At 42.7% G+C, this 25,486-nt stretch overlaps 1 protein-coding gene across 1 annotated transcript; it reads left to right on the plus strand.

Annotated features, from left to right (window-relative positions):
• The first annotated feature begins 661 nt into the window (after positions 1-661).
• Positions 662-19,615, plus strand: WDR89 (WD repeat domain 89). Its single transcript, XM_051621381.1, has 3 exons — positions 662-691; positions 1,036-1,122; positions 17,948-19,615. The coding sequence occupies exon 3, from the start codon at positions 17,979-17,981 to the stop codon at positions 19,155-19,157; it is 1,179 nt and encodes a 392-aa protein (XP_051477341.1). The 5' UTR covers positions 662-691; positions 1,036-1,122; positions 17,948-17,978; the 3' UTR covers positions 19,158-19,615.
• Positions 19,616-25,486: the final 5,871 nt, after the last annotated feature.

The raw sequence follows: 25,486 nt of genomic DNA on the forward strand, positions 1-25,486 counted from the left end.
CCTCTCACCCCACCAGTCCCGCATCTTCCTGCTTCTCCACAGGGAGCATTTCTAGACACCATCAAAAAGCTGCTATAAAAGGTGTAAGGTATATAAATCCGATCTCATGTAGCAACGGAGCAAATTCTCCGTCTGTCTGCTGGCCTTCTGGGTGACTCTTGAGCTGCGCTCTGAGGAACATAAAGGCCATTTCCTTTCCGAGGCTCTCAGGGACAGCGCCAGCCAGCCGGAGGGGTGTCTGGGAGCTGGCACAAGGCCAGCCGTGAGGCCCTTGCTCGCCGCCGGCAGCCCGGGCTCCGTCAGGAAGACGCAGACCAGGGCCCAACACCCACCGCGCCCCACGGGCCCGTCACGCAGCGCTAACGATCCCCGCCCCGCTAATGGCGGCCGGCTCCCCCCGCCGGCGCTGCCATGGCAACGGGGCGGGGCCTCTCACCAGCGCCAGCCAATAGAGTGACGGGTGTGCAGGGAGCCACGCCCCCTCCGCCGCCTGCACCAATCCCCTTCCGCTGAGCTGCTTCCTCTCCTCCGCCGCCAAGGAGGGGAAAATGGCTGCCGGCGAGGAGGGGCGGGCAGCCAATGGGGGGCGCTGGGGAGGGTTCGGGGGGCGGGGCCTGCGGGGGGCGGGCAGGGCTGCGCGGCGGGAGCGGGCGGGCACCCCCGGTGGGCACCCCCGGGGGGCTGGGCCGGGGTAAGGGCCGCCCCGGGGGTTTTCTGTGGGGCAGCCGTGGGTAGGGCCGTGTCTGCCGTCTGGGCGTGGCTGCGGGGAGGGCGGCTAGGGGGGGTGTGTCCTCTGCGGGGGGTTGTTGGAGGGCAGGTGCCTTCCCGTGAGGTCGGGGGGGGCTCCCGTGGGTTTGTGGCGGGGAGGAGAGGGGGTGCACGGCAGGGGGTGTGGGCCGGGGGAGCAGCGGCCCAGAGGTGTCCCCGTGCGTGGGGGTGGGGCCCTTCGGGGTGTCCGTGGTGCCCTGTGCGGGGGGGCAGGAGAACGGGGGGCTCCTGGAGGGCCCTTCCCTCACCGCTGTCTCTTTCCATTAGGCTAAACTCCAGCGTCTCTTGCTTTGCTGCTGAGTGGTGCTGTCTGTGCTGCTGGCGAAGCGCGAATCGAACCGCTCCACTTACACCGTGAGTTTGTCCTGGCACTCGGGGAAGCCTGGAAGCTCAGTCAGGCTGTGCTGTCAGAGCCCTCCTGACAGGGATCACCGGCTGGTGGAGCATGGGCAGTGCCCTGGGCACCCGTTCTGGCTTAGATGCTGTGTCTGGGAGAGAGGGCGGGTAGGATGGAGCCTGGCATGAGAACTGGACCAGTGTATTGTTGATCTGAGCAGGCACATCTGGTTAGAGTTGTTGACTGGCCAGTTAAGGCTGTCAGGGTTAAAGTTAAAATCTGTATTAGCAGGTGAAATATGTTTATTAAGAAGTTAACACTGGTAAGTACCAGCTGACCTCACCTCAGTTTAGTGAAGGTGAGAGTAATTTTTAGTAACAGTAACAGTCTAAAACAAAAAATGAAAAATATCAGAAGAATAATTTTTTTTTTGGTTGGTTGTTTTATTCCCCTGGGAAAAAGTCAAAAACAACTTTTATATGTTTTTGAAGTAAAAAACCCAAACTGTTAGAGATGCTACTGCCAAAGTTGTAATAGGTATATCCTTAAGTGATGTTTTATGTAACCCAGCAGGTATTTCAAAATATGCTGTCTTGGAGAATTAACTGTTTCTTACAAGGTAAAAGGAGTGGAATAGTCAACACTGTGTTATGTTAAGGACTCATATTGTTTACAATTGTATAATTCCAAATTATTTTTTCTTAGAAACATATTGTGTATTCAGGAGAATGCAGAAACACAAGGTCTTTTCTTAGCATGCTGTTTTCTGGGTCTGTAAAAACTGTGTTGTCAGAACTAAGCTATGTTAGTGCCTTTTATTTCACAATATTTAAATTCCTGTTCAAGAGCAGTTACCAGATCCAGCGCAGTGTGTGTGCACAGCAGCTCCTGTAAGATAATTGCTGTCAACAGAGTAAATGAAAAGGTCTCTGTTCATGTATATCCCAAGGATTGCTTTCTAGTTGCTAATTTTACATAATGCTTGTCCAAAGTTTGCATGTTGGCTTCTGTTTGGTTAAAGACTGTGGCAGCTATTTGCATTTTCTTTCAAGTATCTTTTTATGGGGTGAAGGAGCAGCCCTGTAGGGAAGGTGGGCCTGGGACTCCTCAGCAGCCTCTGCTTACACAGACACTGGCGTGGGGCCTGGCTGCTTGTTACTTGTGTGTTCTCAGGCTTTTTGGAAACATTTTATTCTTTTTTAGCCGTATAAGTATTCTGTTGTACATGGAATGATCGATGATGTTCAGGTATTTTTTTGAATGCCATGAGTATGTGATAATTTGTTACTGTTTTTTCTTTTACTGTATCAGCCCTGGAGACAGGAGTCCTTTGCTGGGCAGCCTTAGGATCTGGTCTGTACCTGATTGTGTGGGAAATCTCATGTAAAACTAGGTTCTTCTTACGTACTGGCAGCACTTTACAGCTGGGTTCTGCAGCTCTGACATAGTTTTACAGTAACTGTACAAATAATGGGATTTCTGAGCTGTTGTGAAAAAAAGCTAAGCAGGAGAAAGTCAAAATTAACATGCTGGTTAGCTGGGTTGGTGTAAAGTAATCTGTGTAGACTTCTAGGACTTGGTTTTGATTGGTGAGTGAAAAGGTATCTTCTGCGTGGATCAGCTTCTTCTGTGTGATGACAAGTCTTGTTAGTGACACACCAGGCACAAAAAAAGAACAGTGAGACTTGTGGATGGGAGGCTTGGCAAGGCCAGGTTTTGGAGGTGAGCGTGCTTTGTGAGTTGCAAGCAATTTAGCTGCAAGATGAACAGTGGAGGAGAGGAAAAAAAAAAACAACAGTTGCTTATAGCCATGTGGGGTTTGAAAGTTCAAATTCAAACATGACTTTGCTCTCTTTAGCCTGACCCATTATCCACTCCTCCCTTAGCTCTTCCCCTTCTCATGTTCCTGTACTGCCTCCTTTACTTTAATAGAAGGGTTACACAAGTTCTTGCTGGTGCATCTTCCTCTTTTATTTCCTCCTGCCATATCCTTTTCCTTCCCCTCAAAGCTGCCCCCAGGCAGGCTCTTCCTTCCTTCCCACTTGGAGGTGTTGAAGTCCTGGGAAAGGACAGCTCTGCTGCAGCACCTACAGACCTAGCAGAGTTGGTGCTGGTTCAGGTTCAGATCTGGGAAGAGCTTGTTTTGTTAATTTTTGGGGCTGGTGCAGTCAGCACGTAGAGATGGGACATGTTCAGTGCAGTAAGTAAACAGCTTAGAGCATTTCATTTAGGGTTAGGTAATTAAATAGATGTGGGTGTAACTTGGTGCATGGATGTAACCAACTAGAGTGTGTTGTGTTAGCTGCTAAAATAAATATTTCAGTGAGAACAATGCAGGAGATGGGGATGTACAGCTCACTGGGAAAACAAGGCAAGCCAATCTATAGCACTGCAAAAATCATGCTCAAATTGCAGGACAAATATAGAGTCATTTTGTTAGACTGTTATGAAGGTTCCAGCGTAGCATGTGTTTTCTGCCCTGTTTCTAGACTTTGCAGGATATTCTAGTATTTTCAGCAATCACAATATTTTGTAAGTAGTGGCAGGAAGCAAATATTGTGCAGCTGTCCATTTTAACAGTTCACATTCATATTTTCTTTAAAAGTCTTCAACCTGATAGATTTTTATTCTGTTTTGTTATGCCAGGTGTTTCAGTCCAGGAGGACTCTTGCATCTTGGACACGAGATAAATTTTTCAGCGTGATGACAGTTAAATATTGGAATAGTCTCCCAAGGGAAGTGGTGGATTCCCCCTCATTGGACAGTTTTAAATCTCAGCTTGACAGGGTCCTGAGCCACCTCATATAAACTACAGTATTACCTAGAAAGGTTGGACAAGACCTTGAGGTCTCTTCCAACCTGGCATTCTGTGATTCTATGATTATTTAGTCTGATCTCCTTTGCAAATCAAACCATCTGTACTGTTGTTTATACCCTTTACATACTCTGCATAAATTTACCTTCTCTTTTCATATTAATCTGAGGGCACTTCTTGCAGACTTTTAATGTTCTCAGATTTTGTTATTTTTATTACACTATTTGTATTGTTGAAAATGTTTTGAGGTGACCTTAATGGTTAGTTTCAGACTTACAGTTGCAACACATAGAGGAATGAAATATTTTAAGTCTTAGTCCCAATGTTTTGCTCTTGAGACTTGTTTTATATAAGACTTCAATGTGGCCTTATAAGGGCACTTGCTATTTTTATGTAGTTCTCCAGTTTTTTAGCTAATGAAATCATAATGAAAAATCAGAACTAAAGGGCTCTGGAAATCCTTTGTTTGATACAGCAACTGAATCTTGTCTGTGAAAACACAGGTGCATTAAAACACTCACAGTTCTTAAGCTGGATTAAACTAACTGATTAAAAAGAATTAACTATAAAGAAAAAGTTACTTTTTTGCTATACTGTGGTTGTGTAGGGCAGTGATTCAGTTGGAAAGTGTTGAGTGTCTTTCTTGCCATTGCACTTTGCACGTAGATGGGTGAATGTACACATTGCTAATACCTGTAGCTGATGTGTTTTTTATTTCTTCAGAATTGTTATCTTTTTCCTTTTTATGTAGTTGATCAGCAGCTTTTCACTTGCACTTTTTCTGCAGCTAGCCATAACTTCTGTGTTTTTTCTTTTTTCCCCATACATGTTATTTCTAATCAAAACTATGACTGCTTCCACTTAAAAACAAGATGTAAAAAGTCTTGTACAATTAGTGAAATGACAACCCAGCATTTAACTGAAACTGGCAAATTGCTTGATAGATAGAGTTATGTCCTGGCAGTACCTGGAACAGGAACTTTTGAGATGCTGATTAGTTTTCAATAATTTGAGGAGCTTTTAGTAATTAGCATCTGGGTATGTTTGTTGCTATGGGAATGACTGAGAGAGATGGAATTAGGTGCTGTTATTCTGTTGTGGAATCAGAAGGAACAAGCATGTGGCTCGAAAAGCAAAAGTTCCTGTTAGGAAACGTACAGCTCTTCTGCTAGCAAGCCTGACTGACTCCAGTTTTGTACATGGTTTGGGGAGGATTTTTTTGAGGGAACTGAAGTTGATTTTGGGTTACATCTGTCAGTGTATCTAAGGAAGTACATGGCTCAGGTTTAAAGGGGGGGAAGAAGAGATTTAAGAAAAAATTCTAGTGGTTTGATGTCTCGAGTAACTATTACGATGGATGTGTATGGAATGTTCCTGCTTCAAGAATGTTTATAAGGAGCCAGACCTCAGTGTAACAGATTGAGAGAGGACGGGATTTTTAAGTTGTTGGATTCGGTTTGTGTTCCCCCTCCTTTCCTGGGAAAGTTGAGTGGTGGGTTTTCTGGACTTGATACTTGCTGGGTGCTGCAAGAGCAAATATAAATGCCCCGAAGTCACTTGTTCCTGGGTGCCTGTGTCCGTGCCTGGAAACACCGGAGTCCCACCTTGCTTTGTCACGAGCTCTGAGAGATCAAAAGCTCTAGACTGAGTTCACAAAAATGAGATTTTAAAGGAGAGCACGTGACCGATTTTTAATGCCGTTGAGACAACAGGACGTTGCGGGGCAGTTCAATTTGGTGATCTTTTCTTCAGTTTCCGGCGTTAGAAAGTTCCACGTGAAGGCTGTGATTCTCGATTAATAGTCTCACTTGAGGACCGGGGGCTTTTAAACGGGAGCAAAAAACGCTGGTGCCTCAACGTCGCTCTTTGCAGCGCTTCAGGCTGGCTTCCTGCGCTGGATTCCGCCTTGGTTTGCTCGAGTGCCGCTCTGCTAAGGAGGCAGGTCACCGCAGCCGGTTCGGATCGCTGGAGGGAGACGGGGGCGGCAGAGGCAGCCACCGCGCTGCGCCCGGGGCGCCGCGGCTCCTCCCGGGGGGCCGAGCTGCTCGTCAGCCGCGGTCACGGGTGACATCGAGCGGCCTGAGTGCGAAACGGCAGCGCGAGGTTCCTCCGGGCACTCCCGTCCCTGCCGGCCGAGGCGGGGCTGCGGTGCGCGCTGACGTCACGAGGCGCTGACGTCACGGGACGCTGACGTCACGGGACGCTGACGTCACGGGGCGCCGACCCTGCAGGACGGGCGCTCCAGTTCTGCCTCGCAGTGCCTGGTGAACGTTCGCCCCTTGGTTGGGGAGGGGAGGCCATGCGTTTCCCGCGCAGCAGCCTTTGCAAGGAGGTGTGGCTGTTTGGTGGCCAGGCTGAAGTCCCCAGGTTTTCATCTCAAGAGTCTCATAGAATCACAGAATGGTTTGGGTTGAAGGGGACCTTAGAGATCATCTTGTTCCAACTCCCCAGCATGGGCAGGGACACCTCCTGCTAGCTTGCTCAAAGTCCTGTCTCGTATGGCCTTGAACGCTTCCAGGGATGGGTCATCCTCAACTTCTCTGGGCAACCTGTGCCAATGTCTCAGCACCCTTACAGTAAAGAATTTCCTCCTAATGTCTAATCTAAATCTCCCCTCTTTCATCTTGAAACAGTTTCCCCTTGTCCTATCACTCCATGTCCTTGTAAACAGTCCCTCCCCATCTTTCCTTTTGTTACTAGGAAGGCCACTATAAAAGTCTCCCCAGAGCCTTCTCTTCTCCAGGCTGAACGACCCCAACTCTCTCAGCCTGTCTTCATAGGAGAGGTGGGTGCTTCAGCCCTCGGATCATCTTTGTGGCCTCCTCTGGATGCAAAGCAACGGCAGCTTCTGGGGGCTCTCAAGGGCACGGGGGGAGGAACCCGCCTTAGGCTGCAAGTCTCATTCTCTCTGTGCACATGCGTGCCCTCTTGCTGCAGTCTTGATACTGCTTTTGAAACTAGGCAGTAAGCAAAGGCTGTGTCTTGCTGTTGTCTGTCTGGCAGTGTGATCTCTTCCAGAAAGAGATGATGAGCCAGCTTATCTCGCAGTTCTTTGGTTTTCAGTCTGCCTTCCTATTTGTGTTCTTTGCTGTGCAAGGGCAGTTGTGGGTGCCAGGCTGATGAGGTTGTAAAAGTAGATTGAGAGAGTCGAAGTTTTTGTCCCCAGTGTTCTAACTGGAAACTCTTTTGAAAGATAAACTTTATAATTTCTGCTCTACGATTTATTTATGGTCAGTTTATACTCTTAAACTGTTGTGCCAGTATTGTTCTTGAGTAGCTCCCCTCCCTCCTCAGCATTTATTCCTTTGATGTATTTGGAGATAGTAATCGTATCCCCTCTCAGTCTCTGTCTTTGCCAAGCTATACAAGGCAAAGCATCCCAGCTACTTCTTGTAAAATAAACAGGCCATTCCCTGGATCATCTAACCCGTCCTCCCCTGCTCTTGATTTAGTTATCAAGAGATTGGCTTCAAGGAGGAGCCCTGCTGGCAACCTGCTGTGACCCTGCGGAATACGGATTGACTAAAGAGTAGAGAACAAACATGGTCTGAGAGCGGGGTTATTAGCATGAATAAAGCTCTTGACTTTCCTTTTTATCCTTGTTTTGGGGCAGCACTATCTGCCAAAGGTCTTTGTGGATCCTGGAAAAATAAATTCCCCACCCATGTCCTAGGGGTTCATGGGTGCTAACAAAAACATACAGTTTTTGTTGTGATTTGCCAGCAGGAATTGTCTGTGTTGCTGCATAGAATAGATCTCTTCTTGATCAGAAGACACGTGCCCTTTTGTCTTTCCCTTTTGCTATTCCATTTCTTATGACTGAGTCCTAAATCAGTTTCACAGTGAAAAAGCAGTTGAATGTGCACTTCCAGTGCAGTATGGAGGAAAATCACTGTGCACTTGGATGTTATAAAAAGGGAAAAATCATTTTTTAAAATCTGTATATGGCATTTGTGAAACTAGTACTGGAGTGCTGCATGTGGTTCAAGTGTGAACAGTGTCTAAAGGCTCTTGAAAAAAAAAGGGCTGAAGAGAATGCCTTGCATGACTATCATGTGCACATACTTAATACTTCAGCATCTTTCACGGAGACAAAGGTAAACTCTCTTGGACAGGGTAGAGTCAACATAGCTCTAAACCCCTTTGTTTCAGCCTCTTCTGTCCTGCTGTTGTCATTTAGATGACATTTTTTCCTTTTGTCTGCCACAAAGCATTGAAAATTGAGCTTAGGGCATGATAAGGATCCAGCAGACCTCCAGCTGTCAGGCTGTGCACAAAGAGCATGTTTTGGCCATTGATAGTTTGTGAACTGTCATGGGCACACAAGGATCTCCAGTTTCTCATGTTGCTTTGATCCTGGAAAGGGTCTGACAAATTACCTTGATGTGGTTATATTCTGGATTAGCTATAATATAAAAAATAGATATTGTAGGACGTGACTGGTGAGAACACCTTAGTGATCTTCATGTTCCTAGGGAAGCAAATGAGGAAAATAAGAAGTTGTTTTCCCTGTTTAGGCTTGACAGATGTTTGTGCTTGTGCAATACATCTGGGTCTGCAGAGAATTGTTTAGGCAGGGATGTTAGTGTAATGTTAAAAAATGCCAAGCACAAAAATGCTGTGTTCAGAAAATCCTGGTGCCACATCTGCACATACAGGGGAATATCTTCTTAGCAGTTCACCAGCAACATCCCTAGTGAAGATGGGAACTGTAGCAGCTGATTGGAAAGCTTGGGTTTTTAAGATAAGAGTCTTGAAAACATAATAGTCCTGGGTTTTGAAGAATGAGCTCTGGTAACAAAGTGTACTTAAGCTAAATTACTGTTGTGAAAGAACTAAAACATTCTGGTAAATAAAACATTTCATCTCATTATAGGTATTTTGGCACCAATGTGTGGTAGCAGGAGCTATTTTTCCTGCTGTAGCTAAGTGTCTTTATATCCTTTTATTCCGGTTGCTGCTAAATTTAGACTGAAATTTCCCAGGCTTCCTGTGGCGTAGAAACAAATTCTTTGGAAGAATTTCAGCAAAGTTTACTAATACTTGGAAAGAATCTTCTTACTTAATTCATTTAAAAATAAATAAATAAGTACATTATATATGAAGATGCTGGCACCAAGTGGCACTTTCTGAGTTGAAGGAAAAAAAATGGTCATATTTCAGTGTCACTAAATTATTCATGCAGCTGCATAAGTAATTTTTCCCTTTCACCTTTCTCACTAGGGTAGATCATTGGGCTTGCCCTGTGTATGTGGCTGTTTTGTTAAGCTTAAAACGGCCCTGAAAATCATTGCTCTTGGCATCCTTCCTTGTAATCCTAAACTTGAAAGGACATGGAAGCTCTTTTTGATTGTGGAATTTGCAGGTGCATTGTGATGTTACTGTGACTTTTGTATTTCATCTTCTACCACAGATGTACAGAACAAGGCTTTTCCTTTTGAAAGGCTTCTGCTTACTGTGTTTACTAATGTTTGTGTACACAAGTATTCTGAGTTAGGGAAATACTGTCTTTATTTTACTGATTAGGAGAATGAAGTGAATGTTGCCCCTTGCTGGGAGTTAGTAAGCTGTTCTGCCAGAACCAGGACTAGGAAATGTTCCTAGGCCAGGGTCTTGTTCAAATCCACTCAGACAAATAGCTTTATTTCTGTTTTCCTTATCTGTGAGATGACCAGCCTGGTGCACAGCTCTAGTGCCAACTCAAACAGCAAGCCATTTGACCTTTTAACAAAAGAAAATGCCGTTAGTAAGGAGGCATGTGAGGAGCAGGTCAGAGAAAGGTATGCACCTTCTCTTAGCTGCTTGTGGTTGTGAATGGAGAAAATCCTGCACACAGGAGAATGCTGTACCCCACACATTTGATTTCCAGCAGTTGCTGGCTGTATGTAGTTGAGAGCTTGCTTAGTTCTGTGTCTTCTTTCCTATGTTTGTGGTAACAAAAATAGTGTCAATATGGTGTCTACAGTGGGAGGTGCTTGCAAGAGAAAGGAAATTACTTTTCTGTGGTCACTGTGGTCTGATGAGATAAGCACAAATGCAGAAGGCTGAGACTTGGATTCTCTTCAAGTTTTGGAGTGGGTTGGCTGAATAGCCGTGGTTACATGACAGACACCAGCACACAAAGGTGCTGTGTTCTGAAGCTGTGAGTGATCAAGGATCTGCTGGAATCAAGAGCATTGATGTTTCCATAGTACTTGGACAGTGGAGTCTTCTGGAGCAGTTGGGTGCAAACATCATCCACATTCTGTTCCCCTGTTAACCAGTGTCCCTGGGTCCCATCACATGAGGTGTTTGTTAGAGAAAGAGTCAGTGTTGCAGAACTAGACGTGACTTCCCTGGTAGGCACTTACTCTTCTTTTAGAAGGTGATCTGGATCTCACCCTGTATGTTGGTGTTGGAGTATAGGTTAGGCACTGTCTGTGCCTGGGAGGAGAGGGGAGAAGGGAGGAGCAGTTGGCACAAACCTCATGTTTTACCCCCATCTCAGAGACTTGCTCCATGCAAAAGCCAAGGCCCAGTGCTGGGGTGGTTTTCCTGGCAGCTCTGGCCCTTTCTGTAGGATCCACATGGGGATGCAGTTTGTTGTTTACCTGTTCAAAGGCATTGAGCCTGCAATTTAAGCATAGTTTAACTTTTGCAGAGGGTTTTAAAATACAGTATCCTTTACAAAAACAAAGGAGAATATATAGAATTTAGAAGATAAACATCCTGCTTACAGTATCTCTGTAATTTAACCTTTCCCTGGGAATCTTTTGGATCTGCCTTTATAAAATAGGATTGCTTCTGCTGCAGCTTCTGTCACCTTGATCTGAGAATAGCCATGAGAGTAAAATAGAGCATCTCTTATCCTCTTATTACTTTGCAGTCTCCTTTATTGGATGACCACCTCATCAACACCTGGGTGTAATAACATCATCTACCTGCTGAGGTCACTGCTAGGAAAAGGAAGTTCTCATTTGAATCCAGTTGCTCATATCAGAGCGTGATCTTGGCGACAGAGCTTACTTGCTGCTCCTCTCCTAGTAGGTCTGTGTCACTATTGTGGAATTGGGTAAAAAAGAGAGGATTGAAAAAGGAAAATTCTCAGCCATGTGTGACACAGCTCCTGTGAGAGTATTTAGGAACTGTTTTCCATGGGTTTTGTTAGGGTCTCCTAAATTCTTCTTGAAGATAGTTTAGCTATCAGAGCATCAGGTTTTGATAATATTGACTGAAATTTGAAACCAAAGTTAGTAATTTGATAACTTTTATACCTTTAAAATGTTTTTTTTTTTCTGGCTCATTCTAACTTTTTAGTTGCACATTGGATTGTTTTACACTTAATTTTTTTTCTTATGACTGCTTGTCACCTGGGTCCTTTGCAGCTCTTTACCATATCCTTTGGTTAATGGATTTATGTTAATAGTTACTCAAGTTTGAATATTAATTAATTGCAATTTGGACATGAAGGCATGCCAAAATTTGTAAATCTTGCCTGTCTCCACTATATTTTCCAGTGTTGTATTTGAGATCAGGATAGGTCTTTCTAGTTGGAATGCAAAATCTTACACCAAAAAACCTAATTTTATAACTATGTAATCATTTTATTAAAATATTCAATACATGGGTTCTGTGTTCTTTATGCATTTAAAATGATGCCTGGTCAAATCCAAATTTTTTTTTTGTGTTCTCTCTCTATGGACATCTGGTATAATACTCAAAAAGAGGTTTTGTTTCAGTACTGACCTGAGCACCTGCTTATGCCCCCAAAAGATGAGTACACAAAAGTTAGTTTCCTTTTTATAAAAATTATTGAACCCCAAAGCATTAAGCACCTGTGGCTTTTTCCCTTTGTTCTCTCTTAGTTCTGACTCTTATTTTTTTCCAACCCTTATTTTTTTCCTCTGATCAACACTATTGTTTAAGGCCATTTCCTTGGATCTCTGTCCCAGTTACAGCTCTTCTCTCCATTGTTGAGCAGGATCATATCCCCAAGGTCTGTACTGGTGGGAGGACAGGACAGAACTGATTTCATGGAACACAGATGGTTTGCTAGACCCAATTTTTTCGCTCTTTCCATAGGCTTTGTTGTGGCAGTGTTTTATCTTTTTTCCTCCTTTCTGCTCTCTTGATACAACAGTTTTCTCTGGGCTGCAAATGCAAAATTACATGGAGTTTTTTTTCTTGCCACGCTCTATGTTAGGAAACCAGATGTAGCTGATTTGAAAGGATGAACTGATTCTCTGGGCAGTTTACGTCTTATCTCTGCACTTTAGCGGAGCCTCTCTGCTCATCTTCCTCCCTTCCTGCTCTCCAGAATAAGTGCTATTCTCTTTGCCTTAAAAAGGCTTTGTGGGAATACTGGAAAAACGCCTTATCTCTCAGCTTTGGTAAAAGAGCAAAATCAGCTGTAGGAGTTTGTATCCTGCAGAAATTGTGCATGTCTGATGGGTGTTTTGTGCTTCCCCTCAGTGCTTAGATCAGTTGACTGATCCATCTCCTTTTGTGAAGTAATGCCAGTGAGGAGAGGTCTCTAAAGACAGTTTGCATTAGTGAAGTGCAGCATACTAATGTGTTCTCCTCAGCCAACCTTGGGCTTTGCATTTCTGTTTTAAAATGCAAACCACATGGAATGTTGCATGCATCAATTGCTTTCCAGTGCCCAGAGCTCCAGGTTTGTTCTTCGTTTGTTCTTGAACTTTTTATCATCGTGAAAATAAAGGGAGGGTCTGATTGCATTGTTTGTAGTAGGAAAGAGCAGTGCAAGATTTCATCTACTGCTGTTCAAAATCCCTTGCTATTTTTGGTATTTGACCTCTGCAGAGAAGATTGCCAAAACTACAGGTTGTTTTCATTTTTATTACGGATTTCTACCCTCCTACTCATAAGTTACTCTTACGTTGCTGATTAAATCTTTGAGGCAAAGTTCCATTTCTCCTACTTTTTCCACAGGATTTTTCAGAGAGGTAATTTTATGTTTCTGTATGTTGCTGAGCTAACATTCCCTTTTGGAGATGAGGACTATGCAATTTGGCAGCATCTTGTGTACATCACTAAAAGGAGAAGGAAAATAACGTAGGAATTGCTTGTTTATTTTTTGAAAATCTTTTTGGATTAAAGAGGAATCATGAGCCTGTTGGCTGGAGTTGAAACCTCTGTTCATAGTAGTGCACAAAGAGCACAGCAGTACATGCTGAGACAATATTTGGTGTTTAGTTTGTAGTTAGGTGTGTGCCTTTAATTTCTCCATGTCTGGAGAGGTCTGCTTTGGACATCTCCAGCTGTTTGCTTCTAGTCTTGCTTGTGTGCTCCACACTAGTGAGAAATACACAACAAAGGCCTCTGAAAATCCTATCCTTTCTCTTTGGCATCTGTGCCTTCTGTTCTAAAAATCAACCTTATTTCTGTTTTAAATAGCCTTGTAGGACACCCTGGTGGTCAAAACATTTAGGTTATTTCAGAGCACTGTATTTATTCGGAGTTTCCAAGATGTAATGAGTCTTGAGTGTCCTTCAAGAAGCTTATTGTTCCCAGCAGTTGTGATATCAAGGGGACATGCAGGTGTTGCATGTAACTGTGAAGTCAGTTCCTAGAGAAGATCACAGGGATGTCATTTGGGAGGACTAGATACAGCAACATGGAAGTTTCAGGGTCAGTTTGTGGAAGGTGGCTTTACCCTGTTGAGGGGCTGCAGATACTCGTGCAGATGAGAGATGAAGCTGTTGCATATGAGGGGATGGTGATCACTGAGGATGTCATTGGGCTTCTGGTTCAAGCACAAGTGACTTGCCATAACCAGACACCTTCAGCCAGTCATCCAAGTGGTGTTGTTTTCCTGACATCTTAACATCACCTGCATGTTCTCTGTGTTGAGGCTGTAGATCCGGACCGTGGGCCACTGCGAGTTGGAGTAAGTGAAGAACCTGAATTTAAGTAACTACTTCATGTTCTGAGCAAAGGAGGTACCTTGGGGAAAGGAGAGGTTTTTGGCCAGTACTTTCTCTGCCATTTCTTCTGAGATGGGAACAGCTCAAGAGCAAGCTTTGTGTTAGACAGTTTGTCACATTAGCATGAGCAGTTTTCCTCAGTGCTCATCACAACTGGCTGTTATGCTATATCCAGATTGTGTCAGGTTTCAAAGATAATGACTTTGCCAAAGGATTCTTGGGGACAGTAACCAAGCAGATACCTATGTTGTCCGAGTTAAGGAGTGCTAAATTAGAAGTACTTCACCTCTGTGGTGCAGAGCACCATGTGCTTTGTTAGGTGGCTGCAGTCCAATGCGTAGTTATCTTCTATTGTGTTTGGAAGACCATTGTTTCCTATTTGTCTCATGAATTTAACACAGATCCTATTCCTGCCATTTAAGCTTTCCCATCAAAATACAACAGTGACTTCCCCTTCTGAAAAGGAAGGGCTGGCAGCTACACCCTGACGTTTGAGCATGAATTGTTTACATAACCTTCAATCACAATTTCATAATAAGTCTGAAGACTTTCTTACTAGGGCAGACATTTTACTGAGTTTTTAGCAAAAACCTGGCTGCCATCAAATGCAATATTAAGGCTTCTCAGTCGTTTCAGTGGAAATAGAATTGAAAACTGTACCCTCCAGCTTCCTGATGATATAAATTGCACATTGATCTGGTAACATAAGCACCATTTTCTGATATTTCAGAGTAGCTGTACCTGTGTCATTCGGGGGTAAAAGCTTAAGAGCTATCTTGGGCTAAATTTATTTCCCAGACAATATTATTAAATCTAAATGAACATGTTTTTGCAGACTCTGGCTTTTTATAACTTCTGGGTACTTACAGAGTTCCCTTGCCCTCCTCAGCAGTAAAAGCTCTGACATGAGCATTGCAGAAACTGCTTGTTGAATGTTATTCTCTATCAAAGTCAGTAATATTTAAGCAACTGGAGCTTGCTTTCCAAATGGATGTTATTTGTCAGCAACATATCTGTTTGAGTTTATTTGGTCTTTTCAGTATAAAAAGCCTGAATATTTAGAGCTTGAAATTCAGGTCGGTCTGGAAAACTACATTTTTCTTACAAAAAGTTTACAGAGAGAGAACTCATTTTTGTTTTTTTCTTTAGTGGTTAGAGCACTACAGGAGAGCTGGTTTATGAAAACTTTCTCCACCTGCAAGCATGTGTTTTTGAAATGGCATTTAAATAGAAGCTTCTATTGTAATTCTTCAGCAAATTGGAGTAAGTGAAAAGTGTCCTTGATAATAGTATTGAAATAATTTCTTTTTTTAAATTTAAGTTACTAATTTGCATGGAAGTTTAATCGTTTGTAGGGGTTTTTTTCATTGTTCTGTCTTGACTTTGTCTTACAGTCTTTGAAGTACTTTAATAAGGATGGCAAAAATACTGTGTAGCTGTACTACGTGGTGATCTTTCAAAAACAAAGTTCAGCAAATAAAAAAATTTGGCCTTAGTTTTGCATGCAGCCAAGCAAGCAGTGTTTGAGAACAGTCTGTTTTGTGTAATAGTTCTGGTAAAAGCTTGTTCCACTTGAGGACATACCCAGAAAAGTAAGGAAGGAGCAAGCTCTGTGGGTAGGGTTGTACTCAGGCTTATGCCAGAAAACATGTTGAACTTCTTCTCTTAAGAGGGGAAAGGAGTTTCCACAGGATGTCTGCATTTTATAGCAAAAAAAAATTACTTGTAGACGTGCTCTGAAAGGTTGCTTTGATGTAGAAGATTAACCTGAGGACCTCACTGTCAGGATATTAGTGAGGCAAATAGCTTAGTGAGATTATTTGTCACTTGGGAGTTAAGCTTTTTGAGTGGGCCTACTTAAGCTGTTTTTTAAGAATTTGCTCGTTTGTTACATGGCATCACAAATACTTACATGTACCAAATAGGAGCAGGGAAAGCAAATCTCTGAAACTACAGGCACCACCAAGAAGAAAAAAAGCAGAATGCAGTTTTGTCAGGAAAAGTTTTCTTTTGTTGCTGGTCTCTCATGGACTGTTAAAATAATTACCCCAAAACAAGTAATACGTGGAAGCTTGCTCATTGAATCCCTAAAAATCCAGCCTGAAGAAGTCACAGAAAAAAATTATATTGGGACTTCTGGGAAGGCATGAGAATATTTTCCTGCATTCTGGGTGTGCTTAATTTTTATTTCATTTCTGGGTTTTGTTCTTTTTTTCTTTTTTTTTCCCCAAAAAATCCATGTGGTTACTATGCTTGGGTGCTGGCCTAGTCCTTAGGAAATAGGGAGATTTTTGCATACTGCTTTACCTTTATTTTCATCACCTGAAACATCAGTATGAGGGAGAAGGCACCAGAGTGTTGGTTGACCCACTAGAACCTCCTGTGATTCCTTCAGTGTTTGTGTTTTGCAGTGCAGGAGAGTAGTCTTATAGAACCTGTAATTTTAGCAGAAGTCATTCATGTGGATAGTTGTGCTCACTTAACATACCCCACCTACATCTTTCTTTTTAAAATGGTTGTAGTTTGTAAACTCACTAAACCCACATATTGTTTATGATGGCAAATCTCTAATTTAAATGCTTCAGTACTTTTTCTGACTCTAAAAGAAAAGCCTTTATTGCAATTACAGAATTGAATTTTCCTTCATGTTATAGGAACTAGGTATGAGAAGACTGAGAGAATATAATTTGATTTTGGTTTTGTTTGGTAAAATCTGAACTTGTGTACATCACTGAAATAGTGTGGGTTTCTAAGAGGGTTCAGTAGTGCCAGAGAAGAATGTCTCTGAAGGGAAGATTTGTATCCATTGCACTGAGAACCAGTGTTATGTGGCTTAATAGGAGGCTGAAAAAACATTTAGGTTCTTATGAGAATTGATGAAAAAGGCAAAGGTGTGCAATTCCAGGGAATTCCACTGATGTGGAAGGTGTTTAGGTGGTCTGTGGTGTGCTGACAGGTGTTTATGTGCATCACTGGGCACCTAAATACTTGCAAAATTTGTCTCATTTGGCCATTTCAGGCTGTAGTTGTATGTAATTTTGTCTTGCTCTCTGCCTGTCCTTTGAGAGTCCCCCAGGAGAAAAGTTCACAGAAGCATAGAATGGTTTGGGTTGGAAGAGACCTTGAGGATCATCTAGTTCTGAGCCCCGTGCATGGGCAGGGACACCTCCCACTAGACCAGGTTGCTCCAAGCCCCATCCAACCTGGCCTTGAACACTTCCAGGGAGGGGGAAGCTACAACTTCTCTGGGCAACCTGGTGTCTTGCCACCCTCACAGGAAATAATTTCTTCCTCATATCTAATCTAAATCTCCCCTCTTTCATCTGGAAGCAGTTCCCCCTTGTCCTCTCACTAGAAGCCCTTGTAAAAGCCCCTCTGCATCTTTCCTGTAGCCCCTTCATGTACTGGAAGGTGCTATAAGGTCTCCCTGGAGCCTTCTCTTCTCTAGGCTGAATGAAGAACCCCAACTCTCTCAGCCTGTCTCCATAGCAGAGCTGCTCTAGCCCTTGGATCATCTTTGAGGCCCTTCTCTGGACTCGCTCCATGTCCTTCCTGTGTTGGGGGCTCCAGAACTGCACACAGTACTTCAGGTGGGGTTTCACAAGAGCAGAGTAGAGAAGAATTTCCTCCCTTGACCTACTGGTCACACTTCTTTTGAAGCACCTAAGAAGTCTTCTGCAGATGTGCTGATGCAACTGTTTGTGGGCTGTGCCTGCTAGCAATTTCTTAGAGCATCAATTATTCCTCCTCAGGTAGTGGTGATGACTTCATTGTCATTCTGCTTGTGAAGAGCATAAATTGACTATTATATAAAAATAATAAAGCAAATTTAGATGCGTGACTTTCACAGGATTCACAGACTATTTAATCTTTTAAGGGGATTATACGGTGTAGTGCTTACAGTCACAAAAGGCTGAACTCCTTAACTCAGGGAGTCCTTTCCAGTTTTCTGTTCCTGTAAATGAAGTTGTGGCGAGTAGGACATCAGGGTAACGGAATTTTGACTTCGTTCATCATCTCTGTGCCGGGTGCTTTTTCATATGTACCTTTTGGGCTGGTATTATTTTAATTAAAACTCACCTTGGATTTCATTTATTACAGGTTTCTGGCAACATTAGGAACAGCATTTAAGATGACAGCAGTGGAGAAGATTGAGGAGCAGCTTGCTAGTCTGCGCATAGCAAAACGTTCCGTGCTGCCCGAGGAACCTGCTTATTTACTGGATATGGACCTTTCCAAACCAGCTCAGTCTGAAAGCAGCCGCTTTGTGGCAGTTTCCTGTTCCAATCAGTCAATTAGGGTATATAACAGGGAAACATTAAACTTCCTGCGGGAATACAGGAGCTGTCCTGGGATGCTTAGCGGGGTCAGGTTTGCACACGCGTGTGACAGCGTCGTGTTTTCAGCGTGCGGTGACGGGACAGTGAAATGTTGGGATGTTCGTTCGGCGTCGCAGAAAGCTGTGCAGGTGTTTAGGGGCTACCCTTCCAACGTTTTCATCAGTTTTGATATCAACTGCAGTGATCTCATCGTTTGTGCTGGAACAGAAAAAGCTGAAAAGGACACGTTTCTGGTGTTTTGGGATGCAAGAGGCGTTACAAACTGTGCTGGCACAACTAAGGAGCCCTTGGGAGTCTATTCTGAAAGTCACAATGATGATATCACAAAAATTTGTTTTCATCCTGTCAAACCCAACTTGGTAGTTTCTGGGTCAACTGATGGGTTGGTTAACGTGTTTGACATTAACAAGGATAGTGAAGATGATGCTTTGATATCTACTTGCAATTCAGATTCATCAGTAAGTTTTGTTGGCTGGTCTGGGAAAGATTATAAACAGGTCTACTGCATGACACATGATGAGGGCTTTTGTTGGTGGGACATTGCTCAGTTAGATACTGAAGACCCAATAACACTGTTGCATGTCCTGGATGCCAGAAACACAGTCTGCATTGAAAATGACAGCTTACATTACCTGGTAGGTGGCTTGTACCACGAAAAGGTGGACAAACTCTTTCTTATTGGGGGAACATACACAGGAAACATTCATCTCATCAATTGTGGCACGGATGGACTGAGCCTGGTGGGTACCCTTTGTGGAGGACACTCTGCCACTGTTCGCTCCTTCTGCTGGAACCTGACAGATGAGTCTCTGTTGACGGGTGGAGAGGATGCTCAGCTGTTGCTATGGAAACCTGGGGCTGTGGAGAGGTCCTTTGCAAAGAAAACATCTATGAAGAGTGCTTCTTCTGTGCAGAAGAGAGTAAGAGTTCACAGCAGCTCCCTCAAAAGCAAAAGAAAAGTGAAATTCTGAAAGTGGCTCTCTCTGCTGTGTAGAGGTTTCCTGGTGCTTCATCTCTCAGGCAGTACTTGGCTGTGCTTTATTTGGAGATACTCTCTGGAAAGAACTATGATGCTTGAATTTTACCTGGGAATATATTTCAGTCATCAGAGGAATGTCTTTTTTTGTTTGTTTGTTGTTTTGTTTTTTTTTTTTATAAGTTGCTAATATTAATCAGAAAAGAGTAAATGTTTGCTCTCAAGCTTTTGAACAATAGATCTTAAATAATATAAAAATGTTTCTGTGGCTGTTTAATGTCTCAGCCAACATTTTTAACATAGAATCATAGACCTGTGGCTTGCATAATTTACCTTCCCACTGAAATTCCCTGGCATATTTTAAAAAGCTTTTTGTATTTCATGCTATATTTTGCTTTCTTTATAGAGAACTTAATGAAATTGCTCAATATATTAAAAAGATTTTATGTCACATCTTAATGCCTGAGGGAATTACTTCTTGATGAAACAGAAAGTAAGTCCTGGTTTGCACTGTCGTATCACTGGTTTGTAACAGGCTCATAAAGAAGCAGTTGAGAGAACCATGTTTTTCATGGCAAAGGTATGAATGTATTCAAACAAACAGGAACACATGATTCCAAACAGCTAATTTTTAAGTGTATGAGAACTATTAAACTGGCATGATTAGGGCATGTTTCCTGCCTGGAAATACCCAAGAATCTTGCAAGCAGCTTCATTCTTTCCTAGTAGGTGCATCTCAGGGAGTTGCACCTGGAAGACTGGGGAGATCTTCAGCAGGCTGAAGAAATTTGATAAGTATAATTACACCAGTTATGCTTAAAATCCCAAATCCTGCTTTTGAAATAATCTAGTATCACATGCTGAGTGGGAATGTTACCAAACATGAACACTGCCTTTTCAGACTGTCCTTACAGAATAACAGACCAAGATGAGGAGACTTTAACAAAACCTGTTTGAGGTTCGTGTGTGTCCTTAAAGGAATGTTTCTCTGCAGAGAGGTTTTATGCTTAGGTATCTCCCTAGGACAGCTTTGGTTTAGTATTCCATCAAGTACCTATTAACAGGTGCAGGAATCTTCCTGTACTTCTGAAATGGTTGAGTCTTTATGCTTATTTTGGTCTGCTGGCAGACTGCAACCTGTGCATCTGGCTCTGCACACACAGTTACCTTCAGCCTTCTGAGGACCATTGCATCAAATGGGGGTGGGTAGTTATGCCACAGTTAACATATGTGGACTACAACTGAAGACAGCACAAGGGTGTTTAAGAATTGCTGTTATAGAATAGTTGGCAAAGGAATTAAGAGGGGTTGGTTTTCTTTTTCTGCCTGTGGGTGGATGGGTAATTCTTTCAAAACAAGTTTTGAATGTCAAGTTTAGAAGATTAGCCTGAAATTCAGAAACTTTTTCTGAGGTCCAAGAGGTGCCTCTAGTACCTGGTTACAGCTGAGCTGAAGTTGTCTTGATCATCTCTGGAAACAAATCCTATTCAGCCAGAAGTAGCAAATTTCCATGATATGTTTTACAAACTGTTAATGTCCTTCAGCCGCAACTGTGCATCCATAGTTGTTCTGGGGTCTGCCTGTTGGTGATAATTTAAGATGATTCACTTGTTTTTGCTACTGCTGATTATTTAAAAGTGCAGCTTTGATTAAAAATCACATATTTCTAAACTTTTTTACTGTGTTTAATTCAAGTTACACCCAACTTCCTTACCTGATGCTTTTCAAGTCACTTGGTGCTATTTTGAGGCATCTTGGGCAGCAAGTGTCAGGGCTATGATGCACCTGGATCCTGTGCCCTTTCAAGTTGTGCTCTCTCAGGTCACTAGTTGCTGCCTGTTTCTGTGGAATACACAGTTTTATAACTGGGTGGATGAAAATTTTCAGCCCCCTCTGAATTCGCTGCAATGCCATCACAGGTCTGGCTTGGTTCAGTCCCAGTGGATGGGATGGGTGGGAAACTAAAGGAGACCTGTTTTGTTGCAAGTATGATGTATAGCTTGTTTTTAAGGTGTTTATCTTCCCTTTTCCTGGTATCTTGACATGGTGGAGTAAGGTCAGTAGGTCCATCTAACACTTGATTTCTTGAAGACAGTTTTATGTGCTACATCCAGGAGTGCACAGTGAGGGAGCTTGTGGTTGCCTCCTCACTTTCAAGTGTCTCTTGATCAAGATTCTGGTGTGTTCTGCCAGCTGTCTCGGAATCAAAGCAGCAAAGATGGGAGTTCTGGTACTGAAGTGTTTGAAGTATGCAACCTGTGTCTGTTATCTTGTTTCTGAATTAGACTGATCCACAACAGATGGGTATGCACCACAGTTAAAGCCATGTTTTTTCTTGAAAAGCTGCCTTCTCCCTTTTACATACAGAAATAGCAATGGAAGGAGAAAAACGAGTGTGTGTATCTTAAAATTCTGCACAAGCACAGCAGCTGTCAGGAGACTCAGGCTTGTGTTGCCTCTGAATACTTGATTATTTTCTTTTTCTTTTGTGTTGCCTTCATTTCAGGTTAATATCCATAAAATAAACACTGATGGAAACCACATGGTAAAAAGTAATTAGCACTACTTGCTTTTGTAAACTGCAAACACTCACATAGCACAGAGCACGGGCAGAATACGTATGTACTCATATAAATAATAACAGACTTGAAATTAGGCAGGTTAACTTGTCTGACTGTATTTAATCTCTTAGGTTAGTTTTGATGTCTGTAAGTTGGCTTCAGTATTGTTAAGAAACACACTTGACCTTTATAAAACTTATGTAATTGAAACTCTGTACAAGTAGCAGGCATTCAGAAACCGTCACCGTGTGAATTGTTTAACCCTGGGGGAAGCTCTAATTCCAGAGGCAGGATCAGATTTTTTCCAGTAAATGAGAAGTAAAAATCCAGATCGTCTACCTAAGGGCAGGAAACAGTGCCCATATGTATTCAGAGGTGATCCTAAACCCGTTGTACAATATTTCTGAGCAGCAGGAGCTTATCCTGCTGTGAACACATGGAATAAACATACTTTTACTTGCATTCAGCACGTTCCTAAATTTCCTCCTTTTTTTTTTTCTTTTCTCTGTAAGTAAAACCCAACACTTGCACACTTGCCTTTGCTGCGTTTAAGGTGTGCTCCCATGGAGGAAGACCTTGCTGCCTCTCCTGGAAGTACTGCTTTACTGTTTCGTCTGCTTGGAAGGTAGAGACATACCAGGACAATGTCCATAGTCGGTGGGTAGTTTCAGTGTGACAGTTAAAAGTAGCAATTCAGACCATGAATTTACAACTTATCCATTAGGTGATGATACAGTGCTCAGTTTCTTACCAGAATTATTTGCAGATAACCTAACAGCCAATTGTGAGGATCATCGAATCACACATAGTTCAGGTCAAAAGGGACCCTGGAAGGCCTAGTCCAGCTCCCCAGTGAGCAGGGACATCTTCCATTACGTGTTGCTCAGAGCCCCTTCCAGCCTGACCTTGAATTTTGGCAACTACTTGATTTCTGTTTCCTTTTTGTGTAGCAGTTTGTAAACTGGCACAGGGATATAGGTTGATGGGAGTGGAGTGGGGTTAACTTAAGTTACTGCCATTGTCTCCTTGGCCTGGGCTCACTGTCCTGGTGTTCTGTCCTGCTTGAATTTCATCACATGCATTTGGGTCTTGCATCCTCGTGACTTTAGATACTTTGAAATCTGTGTTTTGTAAGTATATCTACTTTTCTGGCAACCAAATGACAGAAAATATTACTCTATATACTCCTGCTGCAACCTTGGCACCAATATTTTTATGGGAATATATTACATTTTCAATTGGATATCAATTTCAGTCTTATTCTCTCATGCTCAGAATAAAGATTTGATGCTGCTAAAATCCCATGAAGGTGCTACTTGAGCTGCCTGTTGCCACAGGGACTCAGGACTAGTAAAGGGAAATGCTGGGAGGAGCTCAAGAGAGTTCTTGGGGCTCTTTTAAAATTACCATATGGGGAAGTCTAGTAAAAGTGGGGAAAAAAAGAAGGTCCAAGGAACTCACAATACAGAGTAGATAACCAAAGGACTGTGGCATCACAGGTAGCATTGCTTATTACTTACATTATTATTGCTGGCAAGGTTAGTAGACTAAATCTGAAGCAGAAATACAGACCCAAAATTCACTTTTCTGGATGCTTTTAATACAGGAATTCTGAATTACTAACAGAGCAGAATACCTGTGAGTACAACAGTTGCCAACACACACTACTGCAGATCCAGATTAAGAAATATTGAATAACTGGTAAAATAGCTGGAAGTGACCAGTGCAGCTTCTCCTGGGACTAGTGGAGGGTGCTGGAGAGCAGTGCCTGTAAATCAAGCATGAGGATTCTGATTTTTTTTCTTCTTTGATTTCAGTGCTGCAGATACATGGTGAATGAAGGCAGAAAGGTAAACCATGAAAGCATTTGTAGCACTACCTTCTACTGTAATTTTTCCTGCCCAATGTTGTTCTGTGCTGGTGGATGGAAAGTTTGCATTCAGAGTTTCATGTCTCTTGTCTTAGAGAAAAAGGATTTCTTTACATGGTTTTGTTTCTGCTTTTCATATCAGAAGCCAGGGAGGAAGAGGTAAGGACCCTGGTCTGGGAGTCCTGGTTCTGTTGATGCTGTGCTAGTGGCTGCACAGCTGCACACACGTCGTGGAATATGTTCCTGTGTTTGAATCTGGTAAGAGTTGAAGGTGTTTGTTGGCTACCTGAGCACTGCCCTGCTCAGCAGAGCCCTGCAAAGGAGACCAGCTGGTCTGTGAAACAAGCTGAGGCTGACATGCTTTGATGACAGGAACTCTTGTACATGGAGGTCTCAAACATGGCTTTCAAGTTCTTTTCCTCGGACAGCTAGAGTGCATGGTGGAGCATTTTCTAGCAGTGACTTGGGGGCCATTTGAAGAAGGAAGCCTCAGGACTTCACAGTAACAGTGACTTTGGTGAACTGTCTCAATGTAGGGCTGATAAATGAAGGATCAGGAGAAGCAGGGAGAGGTTCCTTGCTGAGGTACAGTATTTTTGCAAAAGTTTGTGTAGCTGTAGATTTGCAGTAGGAACATGAAGAACTTGCATTTGCTGTGCCACACTTTAAGAAAAAGTATAGTTAGTGTACTTGAACATGTGAATTTGAAAACTATGCTACCAAATGCACACTGAGATGCCAAGGAGTTGTGTGTTTCAATGTTAGATCTTTTTGACAAAACTAAGTGGGGGACAATTCTACTTGTCATTGTGCCAGTACAGCAGGGACAATGCCCATAAGGACAAATGTCTTGAATCAAATGGGATGTTTTTTGTGTTTCAGACTCCAAAAGTCCAGCTAAGGCCAGTACTAGACAATCTCATGTTTATTAGAAAGAAATGGTCATGCTATAAAACAATCTTGTTTTGCTAAAGAAAGACATATCATGATGTGTGGGTCAGAAGGCACACCTCTAGATACTGAACCACTAGCAAGGTGATCATCAAGATCTTGGGTACTCTTCTATATGTGTATGGTATTAGAGCAAGAAGATTAATGATTGTTGGAATTTATTCTTATAATTGGGTTGAATTTATTGAGTCCTAACTGTTGCAAATAGCAGAAAGTATGAAGGCAATTAAGGAATGTAATTGGAGCACACAGACATCCCACCACAGGCCAAGGAATGAATGGTGGCATTTTGTTAAAAGATCTTGGCTAAAATAAGCCCAAATCCTTACTTATTTTTATTAGTGTTATTATTTTAACATTTCTGTTGTGGTTTATTGCCAGGATGCCTAGACAATGAGTGAACTGTAGCTCTGGGTTGTTAGAAACTAGCTCAGTGCCATGTGCAGTGAGTGAGCTTCTCTTGCCTTTATGCACTCACCTGCCATCCAGGACACTTGTGTTTCCCAGTTTTCACCTTACTTTTCACCTTACTAAACATGCTAGCCTGCATGTTTCTTATATTTCATGTAAGAATTGGCTCTCATTTATGCTCTAGACTGTTAGAATGCCCCAAGACTGCATTCAAATGAGACATAACTGAAGTATTTGTGGTTTCTTACAGGGTTGTGTAATGTATTAGACACGTTTGCTGATTGCTAGATTTATTAATGTGGTAAAGTTAGCACATGGAGAATTACCTATTTATGCATTAATATGGCAGTTTTAACTGTCCTGTCAATACTCCTTAAATACACCAAAACAGAGACTTGATTATAGTTGACAATTTCTGTAGGTGTGGGTGTTTTTAAGGAGTTTGGTTTATGAAGCAATTCCGAAAAGCTCCGTAGTATCTTGTAAATGAAAAGTGTTTTCCAGTGTTTTCCAGATGGCCCTATAAATAAA

Source organism: Apus apus, chromosome 5 (genome assembly GCF_020740795.1).
Source record: "Apus apus isolate bApuApu2 chromosome 5, bApuApu2.pri.cur, whole genome shotgun sequence".
NCBI lineage: Eukaryota > Metazoa > Chordata > Aves > Apodiformes > Apodidae > Apus > Apus apus.

Excerpts from the sequence above, each read along its gene's own strand:
- WDR89 (XM_051621381.1), top strand. The coding sequence starts at position 17,979 with ATGACAGCAGTGGAGAAGATTGAGGAGCAGCTTGCTAGTCTGCGCATA.